The sequence below is a fragment of the Condylura cristata genome, unplaced genomic scaffold (assembly GCF_000260355.1).
Source record: "Condylura cristata isolate star-nosed mole 26May11 unplaced genomic scaffold, ConCri1.0 scaffold00031, whole genome shotgun sequence".
Taxonomy (NCBI): domain Eukaryota; kingdom Metazoa; phylum Chordata; class Mammalia; order Eulipotyphla; family Talpidae; genus Condylura; species Condylura cristata.
The window spans coordinates 12,909,026-12,935,339 of NW_004567132.1; the positions used below are offsets into that span (position 1 = coordinate 12,909,026).

The 26,314-nt window shown below is 43.0% G+C and overlaps 1 protein-coding gene across 1 annotated transcript in view; it reads left to right on the forward strand.

Moving 5' to 3' along the window:
- The window catches only part of ARHGAP25 (Rho GTPase activating protein 25), a 76,026-nt gene that overhangs the window by 46,051 nt on the left and 3,661 nt on the right, over positions 1-26,314 (forward strand). Inside the window, exons 5-10 of the mRNA XM_004691347.2 lie at positions 14,054-14,261; positions 17,940-18,072; positions 20,713-20,786; positions 23,141-23,262; positions 24,055-24,251; positions 25,519-26,036. Coding sequence (XP_004691404.1) covers positions 14,054-14,261; positions 17,940-18,072; positions 20,713-20,786; positions 23,141-23,262; positions 24,055-24,251; positions 25,519-26,036 — 1,252 coding nt within the window. The remainder of the gene's footprint in view (positions 1-14,053; positions 14,262-17,939; positions 18,073-20,712; positions 20,787-23,140; positions 23,263-24,054; positions 24,252-25,518; positions 26,037-26,314) is intronic.

Consider the following 26,314-nt stretch of genomic DNA (forward strand, 5'->3'; position numbering starts at 1 on the left):
ACACAGTGTGTACTTTCCCTTGCATAAAAATATGAAAGAACTGACATGGGTGCAACTCACTTGACCATTGAACTTCAACTTGATAAGAACACACATATTGGTGTAAGCTCCTGGATGGCTGAGTAAGAATTATTTATCAACTGGGCTGCCTGTTCTTTTGGAAATCATTTAGAGGGGCTTTAGCAGCTCAAATTTATTTAAGTGACTGTTTTCTTTAAAAAATTATGAGCAGCATAAGAGTTTTGTGGAAATTTGAACATATACAGGAAAACATCACCCCCTAAAACTACCAGAGGTCGTTTTTATATTTTCCTTGCAGCCAGTGTTCACATAGTCATGCTTTTCTGCCAGAGCAACAGACCTAGGACATATACAATCAAATTCTTTTTCTTTTATAGCTTAAGGGTTTCCCCATGTTGCTATATAATCTTCATTGATGCAGTTCCAGGATTATTTTGTTACAAGAAATAAAAATTACCTTCAATGATGTTAAGCAACCAAGAGGGATTTACTGGGTAGGAGCAGTAGCTCCTCAAAGAACCCAAGGGCAGAACAGCCAAGAGATCAAGGGATAAGAACCATTAGCATTGAGCTTATCCGCCAGGTCCTCTGGGGCCATGTAATTTCTTATGTTGTTTTCTCTGCATGTTTGCCTGTTTTTGTCCAGTTAGGAACCCTCTCATCCTCACAACTGGTACTGTACCCCCAAATTCCACAGTGCTAGTCCCAGTTTTCCTGTTCTGTCCCTTGGATACCACTGAAGCTCAGCCTTCACTGAGAGAACACCTGAGAAAGGGTATCTACCTCACTCAGTTGAAGTCAGGAGCCCACCTATAGATACAGGAGTTGGGACAGTAAGGCAGTCCTTGGTCTATGATCTGCCCAGTGGGTGCTGCAAAAAATGAGGCAACCTGACCAGAGCAACCAGGCTCAAGTGGCCTAGCCACAGCTGTTCTGACCAGCTGCATGTCTCTGCAAAAGCAGCACTGTTTCATTAGCCATCCCTGTTCCCTAACACTCTACATTTTTTCATGCTTATCAGATGGAGATGAGGTGTTTCTCTACTTAGCTGCTATTCAACCCATATAGTCTTGGCTATGGGCTGTGTTGTTGTCTTGGATTATGTGACTGAGAGATGCGTTGACATTTTCTGCTGCCCCCTGCGCAGCACTCTGGCTGTCTGCATTGCCTAGGGGACATCACCTGCTCACACACCTGCTGTCACCCGATGCCCTGTGATCGGCATCTAAGCCTTGTGTGGTGCTTGCTCAGCCCAGCCATTCCTGCATTCATGCACATGGGGATTTCTCCCTCACCACACTCTAGGCCGCCACCTTGAGAAGCAAGTCAAGCATTAGTCCTGTAGGCAGTGGAAGTCCAAGTAAGAAGGTAAGAGTGCAGCAGTTTATATAGTCAAAGGGTAGGATTTGGCTGTGATGTGGCATGGCAGATATTAAAGCCTCTCCTTGAGTCAAAATACTAGAGCTCAGGATGAGAAGGCATTTTAAGATAGCAGAAAGTCTGTCTGGATCACAGGGCAGGTCAGACATTTGTTCTTCCTGTTTGTAAGTCAGGAAACTTGAATCTCAAGGAAGTAAATGATTTGCCCAAAGGGTCCAGAGGTTGAGGGGTCAGACCAGGACTCTTCTAGCACTGCTTATAAAGTGGCTCACCCTGACTCTGCTGAATTGGCAAGGCACAATTCCTCCAACTTGTAAAGTCACTGAGATAACGGAAACTTTCCATGGCTTTCTCCATCTAGAATCTGCCCACTGCTCACCACCTTCACGTCTACCCCCCTGCCTGAGGGCCATACTTTCTTGTCTGAATTGCAACATTTGTCCTTAAACTCATCTCTAAGGTTTCATTCTTGCCTTCTTATAGTCTGTTCTCAACAGAGCAGTTAGAGAACACCCTTTTCTGCTCAGCACTTTCCAACAACTTCCTTTCTCTTTCACAGTGCCCCATCCCCATTACTTCTGTGATGTTGCTTTCTAGCATCCTCTCCCACATTCATTTATGCTGGCTTCACAGTCTCTTTGATCTTTACCCATATCCTCTAGAAACATTTCTGCCACAGGGCCCTTGCACTTGCTATTTCCGCTGTTTGGAAGCTTTCCCCCCAGGTAGCAGGATGGCTTGGTCTCTTGCTCTCTTCAGACCTTTGCTCAAACATCACTTCAGTGAGCCCTCCCACTGAATAATTCCATCTACCACTGAGCCCCCCTTCTCCCCCTTCCCACCCCATCCTTTCTATCTTCTTTCCTGCTTCTCTTTTCTCCTAATATTTGCCCCTTTCTAAAATGCTAAATATTTAACTTGTTTATTCACAGTAAATCTTCAGTCTACTTGGAAGGTTTTTTTTTTCCCTGTTTGATTCGGTACTGTGTCCCAAAACCTAAACAATGAATGACAGGAGGCATTAAGAAATGCCCGCCTCTTTCCAAGGCGCCACTCCCCTGGCTCTCTGCTTGCTTAAAGGTCAGCTTATCTGAGAAAGCAAATGGGATGCTCCCAATGGCATTATCTCCTTTCAAGCTCTTTAACAATGTGCTTGAATGAATTTCTTTATGGCTCATAGACCACCCCCCTTCCCTTAGAAAGCTGATAAAAGCTATGGAAACTTTCCTCAGAAAAATGCCTACACAGAATAGTTCTGTGTTCAGCTGCAGGAGATTTTCTGACCCTGTTGTCAATCTTTACAAAACCTTGAGGTAATAGACTCTTACTTTGAGACTCTGAAATCAATCAGAACTGCAGAAACAGTTCTGCAGAGCAAAATCCTCCACCAGTCCCAACCCCCTTTCTATCTCCTTTTCTCTCTTGAGAGGGACCCCACAATATACCCAACATTCTCCCCTTGGATCCTCCTACATCATGGCTGACTCTGAACATTCCTCTCACCTTGTGTGATTCTGACACCAATTCCATGAATGTGTGTGTTTTGCAGGGGAACAATCCCCCACCTGTATAAGCAATTCAAGGACTCTAGCTGTGATTCACACATAGCTCAAATCTACCCAGTGATAGCTTCCAACTCCAGAGGTTAAGGACTCAGTCCCATGAAGCTGTTCCCTCATGTACACATCCTTCAGACCAGTCCAGATCATCCCCTATGCTTCCTACCAATGGTTATAGATTGGAAATTTCAACAATTTCCTCCTTGGATTCGATAATTTGATAGAGTAGCTCACAGGAGTCAGGAAACCATTTTACTTACTAGATTACTGGTTTGTTATAAAAAGCTACATCTCAGGAATAGCTTGCTAGAAGAGAAGGCAGGGGCAAAGTATGGAGAAAGGGTGCAGAGTTTCCAAGCCCATGACGAACCTGTCTCCAAATCTCCATGTGTTCTTCAACCAGAAGCTCTCAACCCCCATCTGTTCTGGTTTTATGAAGGCTTCACCACATAGGCCTTCCTGATTAAATCACTGGTCATAGTGATTGATTCATCCGTCAGCCCCTCCTTCGTCCCTGAAGGTCTGGGTGGAGCAGAACAGTCCAACCTGCTAATCACAAAGTGGGTTCCACAGGCAGCCAGCCCCCTCCCCAAGTGCTTTCAAAAATCACCTCATTCACATAACAAAAGCTACCAGGATATCTTTCATCAAAGGCAATTCCAAGAGTTTTAGGAGGTCTGTGCCTGGAACAACCTTTAGACAAAATGTGTATTTCTTATTATAAATCATGGTATCTCACTTATCTTGGAGAGTAGCACTTTGGTGTTCCAGTACTTTCCTTCATAGCCAGGCAATTTATCTCCTTTTTCCCCCCCGCTACCCTCGCTGAAGGAGGGCCTGGTTGAAATTTTTAGACTGGCTCTTTCCCCTAGAAGTCCTGGATATATTTCTGCAATTTTCCCAATTGAAATAGGCACATGGGAGGAGAGGCAATCACATTTTGGCTCCTAGCAACTTGCTCCCAACCTCACAGCTACCCATTTTCTCAAGCTCACACCCTCTTTTTAGTAGAGAGCTCCGTCTTTCCTGAGTCCCTGCCCTGAAACCTGGTGTCTGTCCTTGGAGCATACAGTCCACGTTACAAAGTGTTAGTCGGGTCGAGACCTGCTTTTGCCCTTCTGGAGGCCTGCTATCTGAAGTTTTTCTCAGTCTATTGTCGGGTGCATAGCTCTAAATAAAACTGTGAGGCCCTGAGGCAGGTCCCACCTTTTCAGCATCTTTGTGTGTTTGCCAACACTAAGCACAGAGTATAAAAATATTGTGTTGTTATACACCTTGGGTTCCTTCTCTGCCACTCATTTTTTAAGTTCTCTGCATTCTTCAGAACATGATTTCACAATGCCCGGTACAGTTTAGCCTGTGTTTTTTCTGTGAGTCATTGTTACTCTCTGTGTTATGGCTCATTCTCTCTGGCTTAACTGGACATTCAGAAAGATGATTTTTAGCTATTTTTATTAATTTGCTTGTATCTCCTACCCCCTAGATCCCCAAACCAGACAGATAAACTATGTATTTGCTTACTCAATATTTCTTGAGTATGTGCCATAAGTCCAGCACAATGCTAAAACTTAGGGGCACAGTTAAAAAAAAAAAAAAAGACTAGAGAGAGAGAGAGAAAAAAAAACAACAAATTCCTTTCTCTTGGGGAGCTCACAGTCTAGAGGAAGAGGAAGACACAGATATTTATAAAAAATATCATAAATACCATAAAATTACAACTGTGAAAAGTACCCTGCCATGTGGGGAAAAATATGTCAAGAAGTTCAGGGAACGCTACCCCGAACTTGTGATGATTAAGCTGAATTTGAAGGGTTAGTAGAGGCAAACTAGGCAAAGAAGGGGGAAGAGGAACAGTATTGCAGTCAGGGGAAGAGCATGTGCAGAGGTCCTGTGACAGAAAGGAGAACAAACCCTGGAGTAGGAGGAAGGTAGTAACAGTAAGTTGCCTTAAGTTGCTGATCTTCCTGCTAACGTGGTTCAGAGAAGGATGGTGGTGGTGATGACAGAGAGAAGTAAACAGATTTGTGCAATGTTTAGGAGGTAACATTGTCAGAACATGGTGGTGAATTCAACCTAGAAAGATAATGAGGTGTCAAAGATGCATCCTAACTTTCTGACCTGTGAGTAAGTGGAGGGATGAGCATCACACGACCCGGAGCACTTCCTGGCAACCCTGCCCTGATCTAGACCATCCCCACTGTGGTACTGAGAGTCTATTTCCAGTCTCCTGGGCATGTCTGGTAGTGTTGCTGCACTATTTGCTAAATCTTCTCAAAGGGAGGAGGGAAATCATCTGTTTATCCAACAACCCACCTCCACGATCATTCTCTCTGAAGACTTGACTGAGCCACTTGCAACTGAAAGCATTTTCCAGGGAAGGGTGGGCTGGCTTCATCAACGCTAAGTGAAATCCTGTGTTCTTGCCAGAAGCTTTGATATATGGAGCAATGCTGGTAAGGGCTGTGTGTGGGATTTAAAAAAAATTTTTAACCCACCTCCATGGTACCCATTGAATGGCAGTTGACAATTAGCTGTTAAGTAAAAGGAGGCACTTATTTTTATTGCGGGCCCTGACAGCTTTATGTTCACTCTTTAAAAGCCAAGAGTCATGTGTGTAAAGGTGAGTGGGGAGGGGAAGCAGTGTGGGAAGAAGGAAGGGAGGGCCACGGGCAGGTGCCGACAGATCCCATGGTTTCTGTGCGGGAGCCAGAACCAGAGCAGTATTTACAAGCATGTGCTGATCTGAAGGCAAGAGAGCAGGGTGCTTCCAGCTGGGGGAGAAGAGAAGGCCTGAGGCTGGCCCAGCAGAAGCTGCTACCTCGGCTGGCCATGCCTCATGTTCCCAGGATGCGGCGGTGGGAACTGGGCTGTGACTTTCCTACCTTAGCACTGCTCTTTTGCTGGAATTTCAGAAGGAAAACCCCCAAGCTCCAAAAGAAAGGTATTTATTCCCCACTTTTTATTCAATTCTTTCTCAAAAAGACACTTTACCCAGTACCTCTCTCCCCTCTCCTATCAGGGATGGGGACACTCTTGGACCTGAGTCCCTGGGACGCAGGGGTCAGTGCGGGGTTGGCAGCACCAACCAGGAGGGGAGGGCAGGCCTTCTGCTAGCCAGGCAGGATGGGGCCAGAATGTCCATGGGTGCTTGTCCTGAAAGAGGGTGATTAACATTCCCAGTATAGCAGTCAGCCAAAGCCAGCTCCTCCAAGGAGAAAGGACCACTCCATGCTCTCAAGTGGACAGAGAGCACCCCGGTTTGCTTTAGTTTGTCTAGGACAGGTTCATCACACTTTAAAAAATGGGGTAACAGTGAATCCTTTCCATTTTTATTTCCTCAGGCCAATGTAGTGTCGTGGGGTTTTCTAGCAAATTTGGGGAAGGGGTTTGAGAAAGAGAGGGCAGAGGACAGCCTGTTGGTAGTCTGGGCTTCTCCTGACCCCTCTTCCACACCCCTTGGGTCTTGATGCTTTGAATGTCACCTAAAATAATTTATTCCACTGACTTTAAACAAAAGGAATAAAAACACTGAATTTAGACTTATGAGGCAAATATGGCCTTAGACAAATTCCTAATCTGAGTCTCTGTTTTTTCATCTGTAAAATGGAACAATAGCAACTACTTTGAAGGGTTTCTGTGAGGACTAAATAAGAGTGTATGTGAAAGCTCTGGGGCAATTCATCATAAAATTAGCTTTATTAATGTATTAATAGTTACTATCATTACAGTACATATTACAGTTAATGAATGTTTGTATGTGTTAAGCTAGAATTGCCTGCCCTTAACAGTGTACTTATCCTCATGATGAACAATTCTGAGTGAATGAGTGGCTGACAGAATGTAGAAAGCCAGTAGGACCCTAGTTCCCTGAGGAATGGGTGCATCTGGAAAGGCATGACATAGAACAGGTAGCCTGGGTGCTGCCACTTGATATCCTTGTGGTGGAGGATGTTTTTTATTACCCCCCACTCATGCCAGTGTCTACTGTCTTTCTCCTTCCCTGGTCCCTTCCCTAGTTTCTTGGAATTTCTCAGTTCATCTAGTTCCCCATATCTAAGCTATTTCATATTAATATAGGATCAAAGGGTTGCACTTGGAACCCAAAGGTCAGAAGTAGGTAGAACTCAGGATAGGGTCTTTGAGGTCTCAGGGACAGTAGATTCCTACCTCCTTATAGGTGATTAGAGATGAGGAGTGATAAAGCCTGCCCTAGAAAAGCTAAAGAAAAGCAGGGTGGTCTTTCTCTCATGTTGGATCAGACCCTGTTGGTCCTGTGGTCTCCAGAGGATGGAGTGGGCCTTTCTCCTTGGAGACGCTAGACTGGGAATTTTAAGTTTGAATATTCATCATGTTGGTGATATTTAAAGCTATAAGCTTATGGAGAATTATGTGAAGCTGAGAAAGGGAATGTCTAGGGTAGAGAGGAAAGGAAGAATCATTGGGAGGAGACTGAGAAAGAGTACCATAGGCAATAAACGGAGAACCAAGACATGGCGGTGGACCAAAATCATGTGGAAGGGTGATTTGCTGTTCAGTTCACTGTTTGTTGATAGAACAGTTAAGATGATGACTGAGTATTTGACCCTTGAATTAAAAAAAAAAGTGATGTCTGTTCATCTGCTTGACATGAGCAATTCTAGAGAGTACTGATCAGAAGCGTGTGAACAGGAGAGACAGGGCCGAAAAAGGCAGAAGTGGTAGAGAGCAATGGTCATAACAGCAATTTGAGGAGTGGTCCATCATGTGCCAGGCTCTGTGCCAGGAGCTAAAAATAGATGGAGGGCCAGACGGACTGTCTGCCTTAGAGGAGCCCACAGTCTGGTGGAAGAGAGTGATGCTTAAATAAATCATCATAAAACTGCATGATAAGTGACAGGGTAGAGGTATATACAGAGAGTTCTGTGAGCACAGGGAGGGAGTGACCAATTCCTTCTGAGCAGAAGACATCCGAACACAGACTGCAGGAACATCAGGTTTCTAGGTGGGGAGGAGGAGGAAGAGCATTACTTCTAGAGATTTCCAGAACAAAGACCACTTTTTTTTTTTTAAAGATTTATTTACTTATGCATACAGAATTGGGGTACAGGCTAGAGGTGCAGGGGCAGTGAGAGGATTCACCAGAGACAGAGTGGGGAGCAGGACAGGTCAGCTGTGGACATATACTGCTGAGGGGAGCAGTGATTGGGTCAGGAGAGGTCTGCCAGCCATGTGGTCACCTCCGGGGTGGGCATCAGACTCATGCGGAAGTGGCTTTAGCTTCTTAGTGCTGTGCTTTAACCTGCTGCGCCACCAGGGAGGGCTCCAAAGACCACTTTGTATTTTATTATAATCTCCAGTTACTGAGAAGCCTGGCCCAAATAGATGCTCTGTCTAGATTTGCTGATTTTATTTTGGGTGAATTCTATTGGAAGAAATTTGCAAGAAATGGTTGCAGCAGAAACCACGGGGCCTCCCTGATAACCATGGCTTGAGCCAGGGAGGTAACCCACATGGCACAGCAGACCTTTTCTGTCTTACCTGCTTAGCATTGTATTTCAGTAAATCAGCCTTGCTCTCTACTTTGTCTCTGGTGAATCTTCTTACCCCCATACTTCTGGCCTACACTATGGTTCTTATATGAAAAAATAAATTAAAAAGTTTTAAAAACAAATCACAATTATTTTGATAATGAGAAAAGAAAAGATATAAAATGTAGTTAGAATGTACAGATCTGTTTGGAGGGAGATACTTTTTTTTTTTTAATAATAGTTTATTTTTACATCATTTTGTGTCTTTTTCCATCTCAGTTGCAATCCCCATGGGCTTCCCATCACCAAATCATCCATGTGCCATCACCATAGTCCAGTGCACTTTCCCTCCACCCCCTGCCATTCCCCACTCCACTCCTATAAAATGCCTCTATTATATAGTTGCTCTTTATTCCCCCCCCCCATCCTTTATGCTCCTGCTATGAGTGAAACCATCCGGTATTTTTCATTTTCTTTCTGGCTTATTTCACTAAGCATAATCCCTTCCAACTCCATCCATCCATGTTGCTGCAAAAGGCATGAGTTTATCTTTTTGACTGCTGAGTAACATTCCATCATGTATATGTACCACATCTTTTTAATCCAGTCATCTACTTTTGGGCATTTGGGTTGATTCCATGTTTTTCCTATTATAAAGAATACAGCAATAAACATGGGGATGCAGGTGTCTTTTTGAATCAGTGTTGTTGTGTCTTTTGGGTAGATACCTAGGAGTGGGATTGCTGGGTCCTATGGAAGCTCCATTTTTAGCAGTTTGAGAAACCTCCAGTTTTCCATAGTGGTTGTATTAGTTTGCATTCCCACCAGCAGTACAGAAGAGTTCCTTTCTCTCCACATCCTCACCAACATTTGTTATTGCTAGTTGTTTTAACATGTGCCATTCTCACTGGTGTGAGGTGGTATCTCACTATGGTTTCAATTTGCATCTCCCTTATTACAAGTGATGTTGAACATTTTTCATATGCTTGTTGGCTGTTGCAGATATTTTTAACACACACTTTTACTAATTGGGTTAGTTAAGTTCAGGTACCTGGGTTAAAGCTATAGGATCCTTAGTGCCTAGAAAAGAGGCTGGCTTAACTGTTTGATTAACTCACTGAATAGTATTGTCTTTGCGGAGTTACTACAGGGGAACCACTAATTTGGAAGTGTTGAAGGTGGGATGAGAGTGAGATTGGAGAAGAAACTGGGAGAATTCTCTTTAGATGTTGGATTTATGGGGGTAGAAGAGAAACAGGGAGTGAATAATGGATATAGAGATGGTGGAAATAGAGGTGTTGGAACCAGCTATGCAGGTTTATAAGTTATCACTTTGAAGGTGCTGTCCAGATGTTTGGACTCTTATGAACTTCCCACAGAGACTGTCTAGAGTGAGAAGTAGTCTGAGTTGGCATTCTTGGTAGGAGCACATGGAGGAAGGGACCAGTAAAGGTGACCTCAGGGGAGCCAGCAAGGACATGGGATTAGAATGAAGGTGATGGTCTGGCAGCTATGTAGGGATAAAATGCTGAGAAAGAAGAATCAACACCATCTGAGCCTAAGAGACAACAAGTTGCATGCTATTGAATATAGATCAGATTTCTCCATTAGAAAGGCACTAGGTACCAGAGTGAGCAGATTCAAATTGGGAATATGCTATGAATTAAATCAGATAGGGGTGTGTTGAGCAGCTGAGTGAGAATGCAAGTGAAGAAGAGCAGCTGAGTGATAATGACAAGTGAAGAAGAGAGTCTCCAGAAGTAGGTATGTTTTCCTAAGAATATATTGGTGAAGTGAAGAAAGGAAAATATTGGTTGTCTGCATGGAACAAGTAGAATGGGAGATTATTCTCTTAATTGGCAAAGTCTTACTCATGTGGGTTCTTTCAACTGAAAGAAAAAATTAAAAATTAAGAAATTAAGATACAGAAGAGAAGAAGTGAGATCCCTCAAGAGGTAGAAAATGATGGAACCCACAGTTCCAGAAAGCATCAGAGCAGTGTTCTCATCTTTCTCCAAAAGAGGACAAGTAAGGGAGGAAGGCAAGGACTGAAGATGAGGGAATTCACTGACGAAAGACATCCACTATGCCAGGAGATAAGGAAAAGAGGAGACAGGTCACCTGCTGAGACAGAGAAGAGGAGATGGGTGGAGAGTGGTACAAATTTGAAACCAAGGTGGCACAGATTGAAAATAAGTTTCCATGGTATCATTCTTCTGTAGTGCCATATAGCTCTCAGCAGCCTGATGGAGGAGTGCAGAGGGGGAATGAAAAAGGCAGAATGGAGGTGTTGGTGGGAAAAGGAGTGTTAGGAAATGAAATGTGCTAGTTAGCATGACATTGAAATGACTACGAGACATGGGAGGAATAGAGAATGCAACCAGGAGAAGCCAGCACATTCCAGTGAGGAAAGACACACAGGGCTGTGAGATGGGATGTGATTAACCTGCAAAGTGGAAATCTGCCTGGGGACCTCAGGAGTGGGGTTCACATTTGGCACCTCTGACATTTCCGTGCTCATTCTTACATTGTTTTGGGATATCTTTCCATATGATGGTTCAGTAGGCCCTTGAATCCAAATTTCTACTGCTCTACAATAGATCTGCCTCTCCCTTTAATGTACCCCTTTCTGTACTCTTTAAAAGGCATTTTACAGATGCTATGTGTCCTACTTTTTGAGACTGATCATTTCAATCATTCCCTTCCATTTATTGAAAATACCTATCCAATTCTTTTCATAGATACATAGGAATTGAATTCTACATAGTGACTGACATTCTTTAATTGTTTCTCATTATTTTCCATGAAGTCCTTTTGTTTTCCTAACTCGGTATGAGTGAATCAAATGCAAGAATGTAAGCATATTTTACATTCTTTGTCTGTGTGGCCCATTCCATTTGACCTCTTGCTATGCTGACATAGACAAGGGCGCTTTCATTAACATTAACACAGTGCTGAATTTACCTTCTCAGGAGATCCCTACTAGTGTTTGCACCAAATGCCAATACGATCATTAATCATGGAAAACATTTGCTTAAAGATGAAATGATGCATTAAGCAATTCCCCAAATTGGAGCCTCCCTAGTGGCCTGGGGGTTGCCTCAGCATTATTACCAGTGTGGCATGAGCTCAATCCTTGGCCAGGGAGCTTATCTGTATGGCACAGCAGATCTCTCCTGTCTTGTCTGCTGTTGCCCTTGGCAATGTTTTTAAGTTGATCCACCTGTTCTGCTCAGCCCCCACTCTGTCTCTAGTGAATCCTCTTACCCCTGCACCTCTGGCCTACACCCCAGCTCTTTTATGCACAAAATACATTTTTTTCAAAAAGTAATCCCCCAAATTTGGGGATTCCCTTCCTCAAGTCAGCACTATGCTAAACTCTAGGGTAGAAAGGGAGCTCTCCTCATCTTCCTGGCATCAGGAGCCCACAGGCATGCAGAGGCCACAGGTACATATAGGTAATTATAACACAGCGTGGAAAGGGGTTGGGATATTCAAGAGCAGCGCTTGCTCAGAAAAGGGAGGGAGTCTTGGCAGAAGTGATTATAGTTGCGTGGGGCCAAGGAAGACAGGTAGATTCCAGTGGACAGGAAGAGACTCATGGCCAAGGCCACCACGACTGGAGGGCACCAAGGGCTTGGGCACGTCAGGTTGAGGTCCCTGTAGGGGCACTGCAGGAAGTCAGGCAGGAAAGGAAGATGCAGACCAAGCTGAATACCAACCTTAGAAGTACTTGCCCCCATTTTCAGCTTTCAGTCACAGAAATATTTAACTAAGCAAAGGCTCAGTGGAATGCAACAGGGAAAACAGCAGTGCAGCAGGCCAGCTGGGCACAGGGAAACATACACTCACCAGCATCCTTAATTCCTTGCCCTCCCTTTTTAGCACCTGGTGAAATGAGGGAGGAGCTTAAGTGATAATTTGAAAAGTGCTGCTATGACATTTAGGAAAGTAGATAACTATCAAAAACAGGGGGTGGGGGTTGGGAGTTGTGGGGGAGGTGTTCAGGTAGATCACTGGCTTGGAAGGTAAGTAGCAGGTTTGTGAATGTTAGAAGAGACCACAGAAGTTGTAGGTGAGAGAGGAGTCTGGCCAGGTGGTGGGAAGTGGGTCGGACACTGTGGACTCAAGAGCTCACTACAGCTCTTTCTTTTCATGTGGAATTCATATTAATTAGAGACTGGATATAGGGTACCAGCAAGAGAGAAAGCATGCAGCTGACTCATGAGGAAACCAAAGGATTTTGAAAACTATTGTTCTAGGGATTGGCTGGTCATTGTAGCCGAGGGATAATCAGGCAGGACAGAGTTGAAGCCATAACCTGCCTCCTGAACTCCCAGGACACTAAAGACCTAGGACCCTGGTGGGAAAATTGGGAACCAACAATTGTCCTGATTTGTAAACTAGCCTTATTATACCACTGGAGAACGAGAGTTTATAAAACCAAATGCTGCAAGGACTGGGATGGAGCTGGTCTACACATGCTTTACTGGAGGCAGTCTAATTTGGGAAAGTATTTTTGGAAAGCAATTTGCATACCATAGAATCATAAAGTTGTTCAAACCACTTGACCTAGTAATTCTGCATGCGGGAATTTTCCCTAAGGAAGTAGTTCAAAAGAATGAAAAGCCTGTTTCATCCATCCAAATGTTCATTAATTAATTAAGCAATTAATTAGAAATTCTACATTGCACTTCATACATTCCAGGAATGCTGCTAAGTGAATGGACACGTTGGGTGTGGCAAGGTTAACCATAATAGAACATAGTAAACAAACTAAATTATTCAAAATTCCACAATGGCTTGATACAGAATGACGCATCCAGGGTTTAGGCTGTTGTGTTTTCATGTACATGACACAAGCAGAACTCAATGTGCGTGGCCTGCTTGCTGCTATGGTTTCAAGCACATTCTCTTGAGTTCACTGCCTGGGTTTGCTTTCTGAGTGTACCCACCTGACCTTGGCAAGTTCATTAGCACCTCTAAGGTGGGTATGACAACAGGACCTGTTCCTGTGGTTGTGTCAAGATTAAATGAGAAACGGTGTATAACATGCTTAGCATACATCCTAGAGTGTAAGTACTCGGAAAAAGTGAGTTGTTATTTTATATATAAAACACGTAAAATTGTGGGTCAAGGGCCCTCACTGGTGGCCAGCAGGTTAAATAAACACAGTACTAAGAAGCTAAAGCCACTTCAGCATGTGTTTGATCCCCCACCCCGGAGGTGACCACATGGTGTGGCAGGCCTCTCCTGACCTGCCCACTGCTCCCCTCAGCACTGTACTTCCACAGTCGGCCTGTTCTGCTCCCCACTCTGTCTCTGGCGAATCCTCTCACTTCCCCTGCACCTCTAGCCTGTACCCCAGTCCTGAATGCATAAATAAAATAAATCTTTAAAATGTGGAAATGTGAGTCAGTAAAAAATAGACCCACAGAAACTGCCCCCAATTTATAAACCAGAAATTATAGATGATTTGTTCCCTTTGTTTGTTTAGTATCATAGTGCTGAAACTGAAGAAAACCCAGAAATAGACGAAACAAGGCCAGTGAGAATGATGCCAGGTCCTGTTTGTTCTCTTTCCAGCGGTCTTTGGCCAGCGCTTGGATGAGACCATGGCGTACGAGCAAAAATTTGGCCCCCATCTCGTGCCCATCTTGGTGGAGAAGTGTGCAGAGTTCATCCTCGTGCATGGCCTGAATGAAGAGGGCATCTTCCGACTACCTGGGCAGGACACCCTGGTGAAGCAGCTGAGAGATGCCTTTGATGCTGGGGAGAGGCCATCCTTTGACAGGTAACCCCCACCCTCTCCTCTGCCTCACTTGGGTAAGGGGACCACTTATGGCTGCTCAGCTCTGGAATTTGCACTCATACCTCAAAGAGGCCTGGGTTGCAACAGAAAGACCCTTTTGTTCATAATTCAGAACCTGGGAACCTGGAGCACAGAACAATATGCCAACCCTTTCGGTAGAGGTGATATGAACAAGAAATAGAGTCTCAATGGGCAATCAAGAGAACTTTAGGATGTTGGTAAAGGGGAGGTGCAGTGTGGGAGGAAGATGGCGCCAAGCACAAGGCCCAGTCCTTGGTCAGGTGCAATACTGGGAGCTCCACTGAGTTTTCTGCATAGGCTTAGTGTGGTAGACATATACTGTGTTTATATCCAGGGATTCGGTGGGCCTCCTCAGCTTACCAGAAATGACCAGAATCCAGGTCTTCTTGCTAGTGTGGAAGACCAAAGTGCTGTGCAACTCTGGCTGTGTTCTGAGCCTTTGGAGAGAGCATGGACTGACACCTTGGCAGCCTGGCATTGTTCCAAGACTCCTCTATGGAGGTTGCCCAGTCCTGTTTGGGGTATATAAGGTGCCTTTTCTTCCCACCACCCCCTTCCTGCCCCACCTCCTAGGCTTCTAGCCGAGGTTTGCTTCTTTGCCATGAGCAGCCAGCCCAACTCCCACCCTGGCTTGTACAAGGCCTGTTGTGCAACATTCACCCCAGCTGCCTGTGTGTGCTTGTCTTGCTGGCAAAAAAGAGCCATTGTTCTTCCCCCACAGACCAAGATTTAGTAAAAGGGGCCTATCCAGTTTCCAAAGGTTGACATTCCCCCAAGAACTTGCTGGGACTGTGAGGCAGGGCCAGTCCTCAGCTAGCTGAATGCCATGCTATGTGACAGTCTCATGGCACCCTCAGTTCTTACTCCAGTCACCAACATAGCCTGTTCCCCACACAATAATCTCTGAACCCATCTGCTTCTCTCTATTCTCACAGCTATAGTCATAGGTCAGACTACCCTATGTCAGTCTTTGTTGCCCTTGGCATACAATAAGTTAATTCCCACCGGTGCTTAATTTTAACAAGAAAGCAGTGGAGTTGTTACTGAACTATCCCAAGTTATAGGCATCAAATTTAAGGATCTTTCAGCACATAAATTGCAGATCATTACCAGGCACCTGTTCAATTAATCTCACTGCCTTTATATTCAGTTTTCTTCTTATGTTTTTAATTGGGTTTGAGTTGATCAAAAGATAGACAGGGTGTTGCCAAAGCAATGTGAATAGTCAGCCAGGAGGAATAGAGGTGATTGTGGGTTGTGCTAGAACCTGCCTGAGTCTGGGGTGGTCAAAATATTTTACTCCTGTAAAATTTTGGGGGCCAAAAGGAGGAAAGTTACATATCTTGTCCTGATATCCCCAACCCCTGAGGAGTAGAGTTTACCCATGAAGTTCTAAGTAGAGCTTCAGCATTAAGAGTCACCTGGAGTTCTTCAGGATTCTCCAAGAGTCAACTTTGGGGTCCATAGAAAACTTGGAGGTATTTACCCAGACCTTCTCTATGTTTTATTTAACTGTGAAATCTCCCAAATTTCCTCACTAGAGTGAAAACAAAACAAAACAAAACAAAAAAACCACACACACACAAAGGAGTTCTTGTTAGGTTCTAATGCACGTATATCTGGTTCTTATTAAATGTAAATATGAACTTAAAAACCTCAGGACTAATTAAAAACACTGGGCTGAATATTACCAGCCCCAAAGTGAATACACTGCTGAGTCCTGTATTTCTGGTGAAACAGCTGTATGGGTGTGTCACATAAGTCAGTCCCAGGAGGAAGGGGTGGGGCAGGGCCTGGGTGGTCTTAGTTGATAGCTGGTGGGCCAGGTGTGGAACTCAACCCAAGACCTGGATGCTGAGTTAACACTGTCAGGCTGACTGCAATGTACGGACACAAGGAAAACCACTTTAGGATTCTGGAGAAAATGCTGCTCCCAAAGAGTGTCAGCTAGATGTCTTTCTGCCATTGTCTTAGAAATTTCTTATGTGATTTGTTAAGAGGGCCTTGCCCAGGAATATATTTAGGCAGGAAGGAAGAATCCCCACGTTAAGAAAATGGCTTCCACCCCCAGTTTCCTGAAGGCAACAGTGGAGCCCTGTGCTAGTTCCTGTTCCCCTTTTGAGATAGAGTTCACAGGCAATGAAAGGGGAAAGAGGAAGGGGAGCTTTGCAGAAGACAGTTCCAACCACTGACTGTCAAAAACAAAAATAATTCACTCCAAACACCAGGGCATTGCTTTCCAGTGAAATCCTTATTCTTGCTTCCCAGACGCCTTCCTTCTCCTCCTGCCAAATCCACTCTCCCCATCCCTCCTCCCGGATATATTTCTACCCAGCCTATTCGATCTTCCCTATAACTGAAACTGTGGAAATGCTCAGATTGTCCAAACATCTTACCACACCACATCTTTTCAAAATACTGCCAGGACTATCTACCAAGAATACCAGTTTTTCTCAAAATGAAATGGATATTTCTTCACTACAGAACTTCAAGTATATGGTAGATTCATAATTGCTTTGTCTTCTAGAGTTGAGGAGTAACTGCAGTACCTCTATAAACTGGGTGTTAGCTGCCTTTTCTTTTAAAGAGCCATAGGTGAAATGTTCAGGTTTGACGAGCTATTTGGTATCTGCCACAAATAGTCAATGTTCCTCTAATGGCTAAAAGCAGACAAGATAAGATGAGAGTGAACCAGTATGGCTGTATTCCTGTAAAATATCATTTTCACATGATACCGTTTTCTTCTCCTTTTCAGCTTTTCCCCCATTCACTTAAAAATACAAAATCCATTCTCAGCTTGCAGGTTATACAAATATAGCTGATGAGCCAGATTTGGGTCCTGCCCTTGGACTGTTAACTCCTGCTATAAAGTGGAAGAGATGAACTAAAGAGTCCAAGATCCTTTCACTTAATGAGACTATCACACAGATGTTGTCTCTGTTCTTAGACGTGTCCTCTCTCCAGGCTCCAGGTTGATACACATGCTGTGTGTCCCATGCTGTAGCTCTTAGTTATTCCTCACATGTTGACCAAAGATTCTCCTCTGGCTCCCACTTATGGGTGGGTGTTTCTTTCCTACATTTTTATACAGGCCTGGATCCTGGACTTTTCTTGTCATGTGCTAATTGTACAATACTGTAATGACTTGGTGACATGAGTGTCCAATGAGGATTCAAACTAGCTTTGTGACTCATGAGGCCAGGGGTCCTGTGTGGCCTTTGGGTTTGCTATTGAAATCCCAGTGCCTGACATAATATTTTGCACCTTATAGGTTCTCTCAATGGTTATTGGTCAAATGAATGATTGCAAATACGTGATGAATCCCAGAATTATTCTAAATGGATTTAAAAAGATGTCTGTTTTAAGGGATTAAAAAGACCAGTGGACTATGTTATAAAGGAATCATTACATGAAAAACTAGATATTCAGTAAAGAATGCGAACTTGTGAGAAGTTCTTTTCTTGTGCTTTCTTCTTGGAAGAAGAAAGCAATGGAGATGAAGATAGTTAGAGCTGGTTTAGGGAAGAAGTAGACCTTGAACTCTGAGGCAGCTGGGTAGAAGAGGTAAAATAAAAAGAGATAGAGGTTATTATTCCCAAAAAGGAAATGATAAGCTTGACTTTTTTTTTTCTTTTTTAGAGACACAGATGTCCACACAGTGGCCTCCCTGTTCAAGCTCTACCTCCGAGATCTGCCAGAACCAGTGGTTCCTTGGAGCCAGTATGAGGGATTTCTGCTGTGTGGGCAGCTTATGAATGCAGATGAGACAAAGGTTTGTATCTCGTTAGAGTTAGTTGTTCTGCTTTAGAGGAAGATGACAGTTACTGAACAACATTCTGGCAACAGTGGGTTGGGGATCCCATTCCTTTTGGTGAGATAATTTTCAAAATGGAGCTTTCTCCAAAAAAAGAGGCAGGTAAAACCACTTCTGGTGACAGCCTTTTTGTGATATAACAAGCCAATAAAGAATTGGACCATGAAGTCACTTTTAAGTACTGGACAGAGGAAGAAACTTCAAGCAAATGACCTTCCTGAGAGCTGCTGGGACACAATGACAGGTTGACAATCTAGAGGGCAGGTGAGAGGTCAGACTGTGCAAACTCTGAGATGTCTGTGCATGTCGGGTAAGGGTATATGAGGAAGGCAGTTTCAGGGACAGGAGGGCAGGGCTCTTGCTTTGTTCCTATAGCTTCAGGTCTCTGGAGGCCTACAGTCACCATCTGCAGCATCATGCTTGCTGGAGTGGACGAGCAGAATTTTTGATCTTCTGTAAATTGTTCCCAAAAAGGCTGTCCAGTCAACAGTCACCATGCTGGAGTCATGTGGATTAAACTAACTCATGAACAGAAGAAACCAATAAAACCCAGTTAACAACAATAAAAATTTCATGGCTTTTAACCAAGATTTGCAAAACCAAATGGCCCATGAATGCATTTGTGCTAGTTACACTGGGGTCTCACTCCCCACTATTGGGAGGTTGCTATTAGAACTAAAGAACTATGTGATAAAAACTCTCTCTGGCAAAGTGGTGCACATAAAACCTATAATGAAAACCTGAATTTAGCGTTTATCTTGCCATTAAACAAAGAATGCTTCTTTTGTGAAACTCAGATTATTTACTTAGACCAATAGAACTTTCTACATTCATGAAATAGATCAGCACTACCCAATATGGTGACTACTAGCCTCACCTGACTACAGGGGACTTGAATGTGGCTGATACCACTGAGGAAACAAATTCACAATTTAATTTTAATTTAATAGCCACATAGTCACATGTGGCAAGATACTGTTGTACAAAGCAGCTCAAACTTAGAAAGTGTCATAACATCTGCTATCCTCAGGGTTTTTTGTTTGTTTTTGAGGACTAAGGAGGAATAAGATATATGTGAGTAACATTTTTCAATTATTGATTAAGGGGATTTTTCCTCTGCTCTACACAGATTTTGTAATATAGTATGCTTTCCCGAAAAGTGTGTGTGTATGTGTGCATGTGTGTGTGTATCTACATATTTACAAATATGTAGACATGTGAAAGAAAGACAGAGACAGACATAAACAGAGAGAGGGAGAGAGACAGTAGTCTCATGATTTTAGTAGATCCTAGTACAAGAAAAAAGGCAGTTTGGTATTTCAACACTAGGAAGAAAAAGAATTATAATGCTTCAGCTCACATGCTGCAACTATTGTAGTTATTTTCGAACACACACCAGAAAATAGTTTGCTTCATCCTGTGTAGGATGTTTTTTGCATGGCTATGAATTTGGGGATGAGGGCAAAAAGGGTATGGAAAGTCTAAGTTGTCAACTCACCTTTGTGAAAGTAATAATATTTTATGGAAAAAGGTTTCAGAGTTGGCTAAAGAAATAAATCTCTCATTCCCAAGTTCGAGGGGAGTAAAAGGCATGTGTGGATGCTGTTTTAACAGACTCCCACATTTGACCTTTCTTACCTTAGACCTGCTTCTCTCAACTTCCTCAAGCTCAGCATGTCTGAGGGTTTCTAACCTGTGGCATTGCACATCTGCATATGGCAGAGGGACCACAGCCTCCCTCACAGATGAGGACGAAGCAGGGGCAGTGAAGTGAGTGTACAGCTGCCTCTGTCAAGAATTCGCTTGACTGCACTGAAGAGAAAGGAATCTCAGCAGCAGGGGCTGTCTGAATACAGATGGTCTGCACAAAGTTGCTGCCTGCAGGCGGACAGGAGGAGCTGCCATGGTTGCCATGAGTTGATGTTCAGTTGGAAGAGAGCCTGCATGTCTCATGTGACTTGTTTATCCATCACAAGCCTGATGCTGCAAGCAGTGCCTGGAGACCCTGCAGGCAGTTGTAACCAGCCTCCCTGTGCTCTTCCTGCATATACCTTCCTTGTCTGCACCTACCTGACACTCAAGCACATCATGGAGCCTGACTCCTGCACAGTGACCTCACACTTACCCTCGTGTCGCACAAGAGTTCAGCAAGTCTCGATTGTTTGGACTACTTAGAAGCATTCTTCTTTTATTACTACTTCTACAGTGATTTTTGAGATACTTGGTTGTGTTCTGATTCTTTATTGGAGAATCACATCTTGAGCGTTCAGGAAACAGGCAATTATTGGTCCTTGCCATTGAGTGGCTCTGAGTCTGGGAGAAAGGCAAAATTAGATACAATTAAATATAAACACTGTCCAAAAACAATGAGCCTCTCCGTACTATTTTTCCAGCTTCCTAGGAATTGCTTATCATTACAAAAAAAAAAAATTTTAACCCATAAAACTGTTGGAGTAGGCATAACTTCCAGAGTTACTCTGCACTGATTCACTACTTGCTTTCTAGGTCTCATCTCTGGCAAGTGAGCAGGTTCGCTTATTGATGTTCAAGATCTCTTAACATGTCAGATTGATCAGATTCAAAAACCTCTCTTCCTAGGCTCAGCAGGAGTTGATGAAGCAGCTTTCCAGCCTTCCTCGAGACAACTACAGCCTCCTGAGCTACATATGCAGGTGAGCTCCCCCATCCCTTGGCCTCACAGTCCCTGACAAAAAGAAACTCCAGCTTGGAGAAGGAGTCTGTGGAGTCAGAGACACTGAGTCAGACCTTTGGAAGGTCATCTGGAAGGTGTACTACACACATAGCACTGAAGTAGTTCCTTGTGCCCACAAGAAAATGGTTTTAGATTGATTATTGGTTTCATAACATGATATCAATTTTAATATATAATCTTTTCAATCAACGTCTGTATTATGTTTGACACTAGCTGTCCAGTTTTCATCCATCTCCACAGGGTTGACCCCTTTTGTCTGATCTACCCAGTTCCCTTTCTTCCCCTTAACCATTCTGTGTTCTTGTAACTTAAGAGTTTACTTTTGTTTGATTTGGTTCTTTGTTTTGTTCATATATCACATATGATTGTATATTTGTCTTTCTCTGTCAGACTTATTTCACTAAGTATATCATCTCCTAGTTCTGTTTCTGTTGTTAAAATGGCAGGATTTAATCTTTTTTTAAAAAAAGATTTTTTATTTATGCATACAAGAACTGGAGTACAAGCCAGAGATACATAGGGTGAAAGGATTCACCAAAGACAGAGTGGGGAGAAGAACAGACAGATCAACTGAAACACACTGCTGAGGGGAGCAGTAGGCGAGAAAGGAGAGGTCTCCATACTATGTGGATCACCTCACTGGTCAGGGATCAAACTTGTGCTGCCGTGGCTGTCGATAGCTTCATAGTGCTGCACTTTTGCCTTTTGCATCACCAGGGAGACCACTCACCTTTTTTTTTTTAATGGTTGAGTAGTATTCCATTGTATAGTATAATATAAAGGATCCCATGAAGTTCTAATCAGCATGCAAAATGAACATTTCCTTCACCAGTCTACCACAGTACTACCCAGAGTCCTGCACAGGCCAACAGAATCCAGAATTATCCCCTAGTGATTCTAGAATCATCTTCCACCTTCTTGACTCTTAGACCATAACTTAGTGCTCCAAAGATAGTCATTCCACACACCTATTTTTCTTTCCCTTTCTGAGCACCTACTCTGTGACACTGCTGTAGCATCATGTCATGGCATGTGGCAGTCTTCAAATGACTGAGCAAAGGAGCCCTCCCTGATGCCCACTGCAAAAGGAAACCCTTCCAAATGTTCCATGACATTCACAGCTGGGAGGGGGAGAGGGGAGTAATCACACTGTAAATGTTTTAATGAAGCCTTGTGAGAGAGAGCTGTTTTAGATATTGAACCTTGTCAGAGAAAGCTGAAATTTATCTTTATGTTTAATAAGTTTGTTGTAGTTCCCTGACTGTAAAATTTATAGGTCAGAAAATTCAGCACTGTGAGTAAGATTTTAAAAGTAGTCATAATCCCCTCACCCAGCAAAAATCACTATTAATCCTTGGGTTTCATCTGGTTCATCCTTATGGAGGTTTTTAATCTCTCTGGTAGATGTTTATATACATTCATGAAAATATAAGTCAAGAGTTCTTTTACACCAAAGTGAAATTTTATGTATATTTATAATTGCTATATATGTATATACATACATATGGATGTATATATGTGTATACATACATGTGCTTGCTTGTCTAGACTTTGTTCTATTGTGAATAGCTTCATATGTCACACAATAGGATTCTAAGTGATTGTAATAATTAATAATAGTTCTCATTTGAACATGCCATCTATTTGACAATTTCTCTGTATTTGAAATTTTATGTTTTATCAACCATTCATTACAAAAGGTTTTTGGAGAGAGTTCTTGGAAATTCCTTTGCTTATCTGCTCAACTTTTTATAATAGTAAATATGAGATTCATATAATTTTTCATATAATTTCATTGAAATTATAGTAAAAATTCACTGTTAATTATTGAAAATCTGCTGAGAATTCAAATGCTTTGTGCTGTAATCAGAGGATGAACAAGGAAGCAGCATGAATTCCCTCTGGGACTTTCTCATGCTAAAGGTTTCCTCTGTGGATATTGGGCGGGGTGGGTGCGGGGAGCCTGGGCAGTGAGCCTTGAAGTCAGGAGGAGTGGCAGGCATTTGCGCTTGCTAGTCCTTCTAGTCTCCCCTTAGCTTCCTGAACTGCACCAGCATCCTGCTGATGTCACCTCCACCCCCAGAAGCTGTGCAAGCCTCTCCTGGTTTCTCTTTTTGCTTGGACTTCACTTTGCTGAGGAAAAGCTAAACTCTGGTGGGGCGGAACAAAACTTTGGTGGGGTGGAACAGGCGGGTCCCATTTCTGAGACTGAAGTAAAGAGCTGGGATTCATCCTTGACCTCATTCATACCTGGAAAGTGCTTCCTTCTGGTCACTTCCTAGTTCCCATTCGGGTTTTCCTGGCTGCCCACAGGTTTCTACATGAAATTCAGCTGAACTGTGCTGTTAACAAGATGAGTGTGGACAACCTGGCTACTGTGATCGGTGTGAACCTCATCAGGTCAAAGGTCGAAGATCCTGCTGTGATCATGAGAGGTAGGACTGCCCCGGGATGATCATGAGAGGTATGACTGCCCCGGGATGAAGGCAGCTGCAGGGGAAGCAGCGATAATGACAGCTAACCCCTGCCAAGTGTTTTCAGCTGATTTTGTCTTATTTTTAAAATAGCTCTGTGAAGAACAGGAATGATGACTTCTTTTTTTTGTTTTTATATTACAAAAGAAAAGAGAGATTAGAGATGTACCCAATGGCCACAGTACAGAGGGACAGCACAAAAGCAGTCAGCCTGTATTTCTTAGTCTTTTATTACTTTTAAATATCTTGAGACTAAGAGTGCAAACAAGTTTCATTTTATAAGTCAATTACAAAAAAACGATTGCTTGGAAGTTTGTGTTGAAAAGACTTATCAGGCTGGGCCAGTGAGCAGAAGTTCTGGCATAGATCTTCTGTAGATTTGGAGAGGCAGTATGCCTGGAACGTAGTGCTACATGGGGGATAAGAATCATATGTCATATTGAGACCCACATCAGGAGGGAAAGATGTCTCATTTTCTCTCCTGCGAGTTGCTTGTTTCTCAATGAAGATTGCCCAGAGAATTGTAGGATAGAATAACCCTCTTTCACCCTCTGTATGTTCTTCTTCTAGCCCATCCCTTTTACCTCTATCTTTTACTCCAAACAATTAAGAAAGGTCTCATAAGAAGCAAAATGATGTCCTTTGGGATCTTGTGGTTTTAGAGCCCAGTTAGGAGACATCTCGTGGTAGAAACCTTGGGGACCACTTTAGTCCTGGGCTATGGTCCACAACTATCAAGCTCCTTTCTTTCAGGGACTCCTCAAATCCAAAGAATAATGACCATGATGATCAGAGACCATGAAATCCTCTTTCCCAAGTCTAAGGATACACCCATGTCACCCCCGGCTCAGAAAAATGACCCCAAGAAACCTCCAGTGGCTCGAAGTTCTGTGGGCTGGGATGCCACTGAAGACACCCCAATTTCTAGGACAGAGAGCTTCAGTAGCACGGTAAGGTGCATAAAAATGTCCTCCTATTTTATTCTTCCTGAGTGCAGGTAATTCCATGTAAGAGCCACTCTGGCATGGTAGTTAGGGGAGTTTTAGATGATGCCGCAGTAGTGGGCACAGCTGGTATAGGCTCATTTGAATACATCTAGGAAGTCTGACATCTTTCAAGACCTAGTGTCTGTTGGCATCTTGGAGGTGGGGGTAAGTGGTTTTTGGAGCAATGGGAGTTCTCACTGACACCCACTCGAAAAGAGAAAACCCGTTCAAACAGTCTAGGGTTCACGAGGGAAAGAAAAACATATCACATCATACATTTTTTAGTGAGAGCTGTTGAAAATTCCGGGTGAAAGTCCAGAGAGAACTGGTTTCCTGCTAACTCATGAAACGTGATTCCTTTCTCATAGCATGTGATGTGTTCGTGTAACATTTCTCATTCCATGATAAGTTGTCTTAGCGATGTCAGTCCCTCATTTATGCCAAAGGGTCGGGACGCACGTCCCCAAAGTTGAAGAACTGCAGATTCTGAAATGTAGACAATTTGAGAGTGATAATTTACAAAGGTCAATATTTTTTATATTTATAGAGACAATTTAGAAATTATATACATACAATTTATTTAACAAGTTAATTCTTTGTGTGACCAAGAAATTAATTAACAATTTCTGGTTGTTCAGGAAATGTAAGTTTCCTATAATACTGTTAATCCTAGCAATGATTTAAAAGAATTTTTAAAATGGTAGATAGGGGTCATGCTTTAATTTTTCTTAGGTGATATCTGTTTAGATACAAAGCATCCTCCTGTATCTTTAAATTGAATTAGTACTTAGAAATGCTGAGGCTACACATAGTGAGATCACCCCAGTAGCCCTTGAAAGTAACAATTATTATGTTTACTTGACAGGTTTCTGCTGTTTACTGAAATAGCAATGATAGCTACAGGCTAACCCTATCTACTTAAATAGATTCCTTTTGGGGTTCTCACCATAACCGGAGGACAGAAATTATCACTCATATTTTATGCCTTTTCCTTCCTGTTTTTCTTTATGCAAATTTTCTGAGGTTATTTAGTGCAAAATACATTCCCAGAAACAGGATTGCTGAGTCAGAAGATAAAGAGGTTGTTAATGTGTGATCTTGATTAAAGTAGTTAAATATAAATTGTGCCATTTTGTACTTATACCAGCAATGCAGGGAAGACCCTGGTCATTATTTTGGGAGCTTGACAAGTAGGAAAAACCCAAGTAATATCCATGACCATTTTTCCTAGACCAGCAGCTCAGATGTAATGAGCCCCACTGGACAACAGCACAGCGATGAGTTTCTGGAAGAGAGCAGGGAAAAGCCAGGAGATTGGAAGTTGCATTCTCGAAAAAGGACTCAGACACTCCCTAACCGGAAATGTTTCTTGACATCTGCTCTTCAAAGTGGCAACAGCAGCAAAGTAGAAATCTTCAAAAGTGAATTCTGGTCACCTTCAGAGGTGAAGGCAGGGGAAGGGCACAGAAGAACACTGTCCCAAGGTGTGCCTCACCTGTCTGACTTTCAACGGACTTCCACCTATGATAATGTCCCTGGCCTGCCTGGATCCCCTGGGGATGATGCCTTGGCATGCTCCCCCCTTGCCTGTGACTGCAAGAGGCACACCCTTGGCAGCCCAAACTCTGAAACTAGATCTGGAAGAAAGGACTCTGGAGAAGAAGAATTTGAATCTTTGCAGAGAGAGGTTCAGCAGCTGCGGAAAGAAATAGAAGAACAGAAACAAATGTATGAGAAGCAGATTAAAGAGTAAGTCACATCCAGAGGGAGCATGGGTAACCATGTGGCTGCCATCCTCAGAAGCAAGGGGCATTGGTCTTATCTGGCAGATAAGTGACATTATAAAACTTAAGTTTCAGTTCTACAGTGAGCTTTAGTGGTTGGGCTTAATAAGGAAAAGGGTAAAAAGGAAGATGACTAAATCATTGAAAACTCTAAGCTTTCAATTTGTGAAATGTTAAGTATGTAACTTTTTTTAAAAGATTTACTTATTTATGCATACAGAGCAGAGGGACAGGCCAGAGGTG